Genomic DNA, 8,881 nt, shown 5'->3' with positions numbered 1-8,881 from the left:
TAGAACAGGTGTTCTATCAGAGCAAGATGGAGTCACTCATGTCAAGCAGTAACTTATGTCAAGCACTGACATAAGCAGCCAAGGGCATTGCTGCTCAGAGAGGATATCGCTAAAACCAGCACAAGCTGATGGCTTCCAGAACTGGTAACTAGCTGAACCCAAGGACGTCTGCAAAGGCCCAAGACTGATTAAACTCCTTTAAAAAAGGAGGACTTTGCAGCAAACTGTCAGACTTTCCAAACACTGTCCCTTTCATATCTGACCATCAAAAAAGGCAATTGCCTGCAAAAGGTCTGCCCAGTTGATCTCTGAACACAACAGAGATCCTCCACTGCTTGAACAGAATAAGCAGCACGTGCAGAGAGCTGACCCAGAGCAGACCAAGGCCTCCTCCCAACTGCGTGCTCACAGACTGACTCTGCATTTGGTTTGTTAACTTCTTACCCCCTGTTGTATCTTGCTTGTTGTATGACTTTGTCTTGTGCTTTGCTTTGTGTGACATGTAGGAAGCCAAGTTAAATATGTAGTAAAATCTCACTGAGTTTGGAATCCTGATCTTGCTTTACAGTTACATTAAACTTGCTTTATTTTGGGCTGGGTCTGACCCATCTTTCCGTCTGTAGCTGTGAGCACAGATTATGGCACCCAGCAGCGGCTGATGAATGTCTGGGGAAGGAAATGCCTCGGACAATATTTCTTCATCACCCCTGGGTCCGCCCCAGGGCAGAGACCCAGAAATGCACAGGACCTGCCTGGCAGAACAGCTGAGCAAAGCTGCAAGGCTCTGTTTCAAAGGGACTTTGATTATTGCTCATTTAATCTCCCGTGGCCACACACTGCTTGGTGCACAGTAGGTGCACTAAAATACCTGTGAGACAAATGAAAGTGTGGTGCCCATAGTTAAGAAAAAGATTGAAACGGACGTTGTGGGGCAGGGGAGTTCTCCTCCACCAGGCACCTACTGTGTGCCAGGCTCTTTACACATATTGTGTCTCTTGTTATCATTCAGTCCCACTTCATAAAAGACAAAGTGAGGCCCAGAGAGGCCAAGCCACTTCTCCAGGGTCACATCGCCCCCTCCAGGCAGGGCTGCAAGATACAGCTGAACTGAGATCTTGGCCTCACTCCATCTCCTGGCTTACTATTGACCCCCTTCTGTGACCTTAGCTTTATATGCTGACCCTTCTGGGCATCCAGAAGCAGCAACAAAAGCTCTTTCTCCTTAGTCCTGAATTCATTTCTTGGTTGAACATCTGTTTCTGTGATGTCCTTTCCGGACTTGAGTTGTGCCAGGAAATCCCAACAGATTGCCCCCACATTCTGGGTCTTCCACTGCACCAGTGGGCTAGAGCTTAGACGAGAGTGTTGTCGGGACCCTCAGTCCAGGCTGGCACCTCCTTCCAGCCCACTCTCCCTCGGGCCCCAGAGGGCTGGATCCAAGGTGCCTCCAAGTCCCTTCACACTGTGACCCCATCTGACTTCCCAGCCTCCCCCGACCCCATTTTGGGCACTTCTCCATGCCTTTGCTCATGCTGGTTCCTCTGCCTGCCGTTCCCTCCCTGACGCCATGTGCTGGGGACTGTTCATCCTTCAGAGTTCAGCTCAGATGTCACCTACCTCCTTTCCCACCTGCACGGTAGGGTCTCACAGCACTGTGCATATCCTTCCTTCACTGGTTTCTTTTAAGCATTTTATTGAGTATTTATTGTTCCGTTTAATTTTTACCTTTCTGGGTGCTGGGAACACAGCATGCTCCCAGTGAGATGCCATCTCTGCCCTCAGGAGGTCTGTCGAAGTCTAGTGGGAGACACAGACCCATAACCAGGTGATGACAGCACCATGTAATGGGTGACTACAGGGCAAGCTAGTAGTCAGAGACCCCAAGTCTGGGGTGCAGGGATGCAGGATAGACTTCCCGGAGGGTGGCATGTGACCTGAGACCGGTTGATTGAAGCAGATGGGAGTGGGGCATGAGGGATGCAGTGGGACCTGGGGATGAGAGAGTCTGGTACCCTCAAGAAATTGAACATGCTCCCATCTCATTTCAGCCTAGAGATGCAAAGTGGGGGTGTTGTGTTGGAAGAGTGAGAGGCAAGCTGAGAGACGAAACCGGAGAGGCTAACAAAGACCAGAGTTTTGGCCGCAGGGAAGCATCTGGGACTAGGGAGCCATGGCTGGTTCCAAGCAAAGTGGGGGGGGGGGATGGAATGTGCTTTGTTTAGCAAGATCCCTCTGATGTTATGTAGGAAGCAGGTGTAGAGGTCAGAGCCAAAGCAGAGAACTGAATCAGGAGGGATGTATAGTGGGTTAAAATAGTGTTGCTCAGAAATGCATGTCCACTTGGAACCTCAGAATGTGACCTTGCTTGAAATAGGGTCTTTACTGGGGTGCCTGGGTGGTTCAGTCGTTAAGCGTCTGCCTTCGGCTCAGGTCATGATCCCGGGGTCCTGGGATCGAGCCCCGCACCATCGGGCTCCCTGCTCAGCGGAAGCCTGCTTCTCCCTCTCCCACTCCCCCTGCTTGTGTTTCTGCTATCGCTGTGTCTCTCTCTGTCAAATAAATAACTAAATAAATCTTAAAAAAAGAAAAAAGAAATAGGGTCTTTACAGGTGTAATTAGATAAGGATCTCAAGATGAAATCATCCTGGGTGTTGAGCCCCTAAATGCTGGTGTCTAATGACTGGGGCCTTTATAAGGAGAGGAGAAGACATACAGACACAAGGAGAAGTTCATGTGAAGACTCAGGTAGAGATGGGAATGATGCCGTCATGGGTGCTGGCAGCCGTCAGAAGCCGGGAGAGAGGCATAGGGCTGATCCTCCCCCAGAGCCTCCAGAAGGAACTACCCTGCTGACACCTGGCCTCCAGACCTGGGAGAGAGCGTATTTCTGGTTTTTTGAGCCACCCAGTTTGTGGCAATTTGTCTCCTCAGCCCCAGGAAACTAATTCAAGGGCGGGTGCTGTCTTCTAGGTCATATGTGCTCACACCAGGCGGGGGGCCTGGACCTGAGAACACGAGGAGTGGGGAGAGTAGACACTGAGCTGCACTGTGGCCCGAGAGCAAGGCAAGCCTGGCTGCTGGGGGCTGTGACGCCTTGGCACTGCCCCCCTCCCTCCCTCCTCAGTCCTCAGCTTGGGGCAGCCTGGGCCCAGAGCAGGGCCATGCTTTAGAGATCCCACCTCAGGGGCCCCTCCCCCGCACCTCTGCTTCTGCGGAGGCCAGACAGCAGCCCCTCTTCTGGACCACTCCCAGGGACTGGGACCCAGGGTTTCCCCACCCAGCTCTGGGAAACCTGTGCTGTCCTCTCTGGGATGGCCCAGGGGTGCCTGTTTGTGGCGTGTGGATGGACTTGAGCTTTGAGAATGCAGTGTCCATAGTCCAGCATGCATGAGAACAAAGGAGTGTGCTCAGAGAGTAGGGGAGGGGCTCCGGCCTCCTTTTGTGTTCCTTCCGCTGTCCAGTTAGAGGCAGTCTTGTCACCTCCTTCTCCTGCCTTAACCATCCTCTGCACAGCCGGGCTGGGAGGCCCTCAGGAAAGGTCTGGAGGCTGCATGTACTGCTCTGGGCTAATCTCAGGGAAGCCTCTGGAAGTCTCCCTGAGGGCCCGCCCCAACCTCCGCCAACCCGCCCCCCACCCCACCTGCCTTGGGCCCTGAGGGTGGCCCCGCCCACAACCTGCCTCTGCTGCCCACCTCCCCTGGGAAGCCTGTGGAATGCCACTGGAGTACAGCTAGATAAAGTGCAGGCGCAGCCTCCCGCCCTGCCCACCCCGCTTCTGAGCTCCCGGTGTCGAGCGTGAGTGAGGGGACCCAGGGCTTCCTCTGCGACGCCCCCAGACTGTTCCCCGCCGCCGCCACCAACGGAGGCGAGTGTGCGCCCCTGGGTGCTTTTCGGGAGGAGGTGATGCAAGCGCGGGTTGCGGGGAAAGACTGTGGGTAATAAGAATGTGGGGGTGGCTCTTGGGACCCAGAACCCCGCTGAACGAAGTTTGAAGGAAACAGTTCGTGGGCGGATGCCTCAAATTCAGGAATCCTGCATCCAGGTCCTGTGTGCTTCCTGGTTATCGCTGCAGATCTTAGCGTGAAGGGTGTCTGTCAGGGACACCGGCGGTAGTCACCATCTTCCCGCTTCTGCTGTGTCGTACTCTGAGAGTGTACGTCTGTGTGCACCTGCAGGGGTGCCTGTGGCCGCGACTCTGGGGTTGTGTGCGTGGGTCCATCCCCGCGGTGGGGTCTCCGCCTCCGTGTGAGTGAGCGGGTCTGATCCTGAGCTGCAGGTGCATGTGGGCCTGCTGTGTGCCTATCAGTGTAGAGTTTAAGGCAGCTGTGCGTGTGTGTCTGTGTGTGTGTTGGGGGGGTGGGAAGTGGAATGCAGGTATGTGGAGGTGTGGGGGCACACCCACATGTAGGTGTTTGTGAGACACAGGGGGCACCCAGATGCCAGTCTGTAAGAACAGGAGGCCGCCCACCCCTGAGGAGAGCTGTTCTGAGGTGCCTCCTCTTCTGCTCTCACACACACCTGGGCGGAGGCTCAGTGGCTGCCCTGGAAGGCACAGGAAAGCTTAAGGGCAGATGGTGGGTTCTTCCTCCCTGATCTCCCCTCTGGCCCTAGGCACTCACTCTCTCCCTTTCTGGGGACAGGCTGGGCTGTGAACCAAGGGGGAGACAGCACAGAGGTACAGGAAGACCGAGGAGGGTACGTTCTGCTTTCTAAAAAAGTGGGACAATTTCACATAATATAAAATTAAGCATTTTGAAGTTACACATCATTGGTGTTTAGCACATTCACAATGTTGTGCAACCATCACCCCTTTCTAGTTGCCAAATATTTTCATCATCCCAAAAGGAAACACTGCCTTCATTAGTAGTCACTTCCCCCTTGCCCCCTGCCCAGGCTCCAGCTTCCCCCCAACCCCTAATATGCTTGTTGTGTCTACGAATTTGCATATTTTAGGTATTTCATATTACCGGAATCAGACAAACTTTTGTTCAGACAACCTTTCATGCCTGGCTCTTTTTTCACATAGCATAATGTTTTCAAGGTTCATTTACGACGCTGCATGTGTTCGTACTTTGATGTGTAAAAAACACATGACATAAAATTTATTATCTTAACCATTTTTAAGTATGTAGTTCCGGTGGTGGTAAGGATATTCACATTGTTGCGTAATAGATCTGCAGAACTCTTTTTATCTTGCAAAACAGAGACTCTCTACCCATTAAACAAAACTTGCAGTTTCCCACTCCCTGTAGTCCTTGGCAACCTCCATTCTACTTTGTTTCTATGAATTTGACTGCTCTAGATACCTCACATAAGTGGGATCGTACAGGATTTCTCCTTTTTGGGGGACTAGCTGATTCCACGTAGCATAATGTTCTCAAGGCTCATTCGCGTTGTGGCATGTGACAGGATTTCCTTCCTCTCAAGGCTGAATGCTCTTCCCTTGTATGGATATATCACATCTTGTTTATCCATCCATCCACCGATGGACACTGGGTTTTTTTTCTATCTCAAGGCTATTGTGACTAGTGCTTCTATGACCCGGAGTGTGCAAATATCTCTTCCAGACCCTGCTTTTGCCACTTTTGCATATATACCCAGAAGTGGGATGGCTGAGGCATAGGTAGTTCTAATTCTAATTTTTTGAGGACCATTCATACTGTTTTCCGCAGCCGTTGTACGACTGTGCGATCCCACCAACAATGCGCAGAGTTCTAATTTCTCTACCTCCTTGCCATTTAAATGGCACAACTCGGTGCCATTTAACCATCCACAATATTGTGCCACCAACACCTGTATTTAGTTCCAAGAGATTTCACCACCCCAGAAGGAAATCTGCAACCCATTTAACAGTCACTCCCCATTGCCCCCTACTCCCGTTTCCTGGCAACTGCTAATAGGCTTTCTGTCTTGATGAGTTTACCTATTCTGGATATTTCAAATAAATGAAATCATACAATATGTGGTCTTTGTGGCTGGCTTCTTTCACTCAGCATATTGCCTTCAAGGTTCATCCATGTTGTAGCATGTTCAGTACTTCATGCTTTTGTATGCCTAAAAGATATTCCATCATATGGATACCACTTTCTGTTTATCCATTCATCTGTTGGTCCATCCTGCATTTTTAAAAAGATGTTGCATTTTTGCATCAAGGCTGTCGATGGCAGAGAGAGGAAGAAAGATAGAAAGACAGAGCAGTAACACTGGATGGAGCAGTTGCTTGGAAGGAGAGCTGTCCTCACGGGGAGCTGGGGCAGATGTGAGTCAGTTGCCACTCGGGGAAGGATATGAGAGAACTCACAGCTGCGAGCCTTGGTTGCTCCACAAAGCAGGAGGTCGGGGACAGGAGAGTGGGTAGGGCTTGAGGAGAGGGAAGGAGATTCAGAGAAGAGCATCGGTGAGTGACCAGAGATAGAGTGCCTAGCAGGGGTCAGAGAATGTGACTCTGGTAATGCTGGTCAGTGCCACACCCTTGTGGGGGACTCACACAAGTTAGACCACACAACAACAATAGTAGCTAAGAGCTGAACGTGCATCACCTCACCTAAGTGCCACTACAGCCCTGTGGAACGAAGATGATTATTCCATGTTCCCAGTGAGCCAGTAAGGGATAATGCTGAGAATTAACCAGAGCCTACATCCTCTCCATGCCACACAGGAGCGGTGACCTCCAGCTGAACATAGCAATCAGGGTGTCGCTTGCACTTAAAATTCAGCAAGGATTTGGAATCACAGAGATGGAGAGAAGCATGGAGTGGCCAGCATGCTCAAAGGCAGGAAAGCCGGGTGGTTGTGCATGGAGCCAATGACAGTAATAACAGTAGTTGTAATTATTATTATCAGTAATATTTTTTACAGCGTTCTTACTATGCGCCAGGGCCTGCATTACACAACTGAGGCTCACGATCTTCTGTGAACCCCAAGCAGCTCCCAGGAGTGCTGACAGTCATCATGAGCAGCAGGTCATGGAGGGACTGGCCATGGTGTGGAGGGTGAGGGCCCCTCGCCCCCGGGGAAGTCCTCCTGAGCCAGGCTCAGCATGGACCCAGAACTTGTGCCCACCAGGCCGCCTTCCCTCTCTCCCCACCCAGTGATGGCCACCACGCTGGACCTAAACCACAGCTCTGTGTCTGAATTCATCCTCGTGGGCTTCTCCACCTTCCCACCACATCTCCTGCCCATCTTCTTCCTGCTGTTCCTGCTCATGTACCTGTTCACCCTGCTGGGGAACCTGCTCATCATGGCCACTGTCTGGAGCGAACGTGGCCTGCACATGCCCATGTACCTCTTCCTGTGTGCCCTGTCTATCTCCGAGATCCTTTACACCTTGTCCATCACCCCGCGCCTGCTGGCTGACCTGCTCTCCACACACCGCACCATCGCCTTTGCAGCCTGTGTTAGCCAGATGTTCTTCTCCTTCACGTTCGGCTTCACCCACTCCTTCCTGCTCACCGTCATGGGCTACGACCGCTATGTGGCCATCTGCCACCCCTTGCGCTACAACATACTCATGAGCCCCCGTGGCTGCGCCTGCCTGGTGGCCTGTTCTTGGTCTGGTGGCTCTGTCATAGGGCTGGTGGTGGCCACAGCCATTTTTCACCTCACCTTCTGTGGACCCAATGAGATCCAGCATTTTGGATGTCATGTGCCTTCTCTCTTGAAGCTGGCCTGTGGAACTGATGTATCAGTAGTAGCCCTGGGTGTGGGCCTGGTGTGCATCACCAACTTGTTGGGTTGCTTTCTGCTCATCCTCCTCTCCTACACCTTAATTGTGGCTGCCATCTTGAAGATCCCGTCTGCTGAGGGCCGGCACAAAGCCTTCTCCACCTGTGTGTCCCACCTTATTGTGGTCATTGTGCACTATGGCTTTGCTTCTATCATCTACCTCAAGCCCAAGGGTCTGCACTCCCACAAAAGCAACACCCTGATGGCCATCACGTACACGGTCCTCACACCCTTCCTCAGTCCCATCATCTTCAGTCTCAGGAACAAGGAGCTGAAGACTGCCATGAAGAAGACCTTCCTCAGCAAACTCTATCCCTCCAGCATCTAAGTGGCCAGTGTGAGGGTGGTTTTAGAAGAAGGTAGAAGGATGACCATACCCTCACCTGTAGGATTACAATGTCTACCTAGTAGGATTGGTGAAAAGACGTGTGACAACCTCTATGACATAGCAGGTGCTCAATAAATGTGAACTTTTCTTCTTCTTCCTCCCTTGGTTTGTGTCTTGGCTATTAGTTTTATTTGTAATCAAACAGCTTTCTTGAGATATAATCCACATGCCATATAATTCACCCATTTAAAGTACACAGTTCAATTGGTCTATAGTATATTCAGAGTTATGTGATCATCACCACCATCAATTTGAAACATTTTTGTCACCCAAAAAGGAAACCCCTACCCATTCAGTCCCCATTTCTTCTCCAACTCCCATAACCCCCAGCTATAGGAAACCACTTTTTTTCCAGAAAATATTGTTTAATTTTTTTAAAAATTGAAGTATAGTTGCCACACGGTATTATATTAGTTTCAATTGTACAGCATAGTGATTTGACGCCACACAATGCTATTACAATACCATTGAGTGCATTCCCTATGCTGTACCTTTCATCCCCGTGACTTACTCATTCCACTTTCCTGTTCTGAACATTTCATATAAATGGAATTACACTAGGTGGTCATTTTGACTGAGTCCTCTCGCTTAGCACAATGTGTTCAAGGTTCCTTTATATTGTGGATGTATGAGACCTTCATTCCTTTTTATTGCCAAATACTATTCCATTCTGTGCACATACTGTATTTCTTTCTTTCTTTTTTTTAATTTAAATTTTAGTTAGTTAACATACAGTGCAATATTGGTTTCTGGAGTAGAATTCAGTGG

At 50.6% G+C, this 8,881-nt stretch overlaps 1 protein-coding gene across 2 annotated transcripts; it reads left to right on the top strand.

Moving 5' to 3' along the window:
• The first annotated feature begins 308 nt into the window (after positions 1-308).
• Positions 309-8,053, top strand: LOC112819132 (olfactory receptor 10H2-like). 2 transcript variants are annotated; one of them, XM_073890675.1, is made up of 2 exons: positions 309-427; positions 7,092-8,053. In XM_073890675.1, exon 2 carries the CDS (start codon positions 7,094-7,096, stop codon positions 8,051-8,053), a length of 960 nt encoding a protein of 319 aa, XP_073746776.1. In that variant the 5' UTR covers positions 309-427; positions 7,092-7,093. The 2 variants fall into 2 exon arrangements, with proteins under 2 accessions (XP_073746776.1, XP_025721946.2); XM_025866161.2 differs by lacking the exon at positions 309-427 and adding an exon at positions 6,923-6,992.
• Positions 8,054-8,881: the final 828 nt, after the last annotated feature.

This window comes from Callorhinus ursinus, unplaced genomic scaffold (assembly GCF_003265705.2).
Source record: "Callorhinus ursinus isolate GAN/ISIS: 27379988/994484 unplaced genomic scaffold, GSC_fseal_2.0 scaffold1910, whole genome shotgun sequence".
NCBI lineage: Eukaryota > Metazoa > Chordata > Mammalia > Carnivora > Otariidae > Callorhinus > Callorhinus ursinus.
The sequence above is the reverse complement of the archived record's forward strand: the minus strand, read 5'-3'. Positions and strand labels throughout refer to the sequence as shown.

Bases quoted from the DNA above. Each gene is read 5' to 3' on its own strand.
- LOC112819132 (XM_073890675.1), top strand. From the start codon at position 7,094: ATGGCCACCACGCTGGACCTAAACCACAGCTCTGTGTCTGAATTCATC.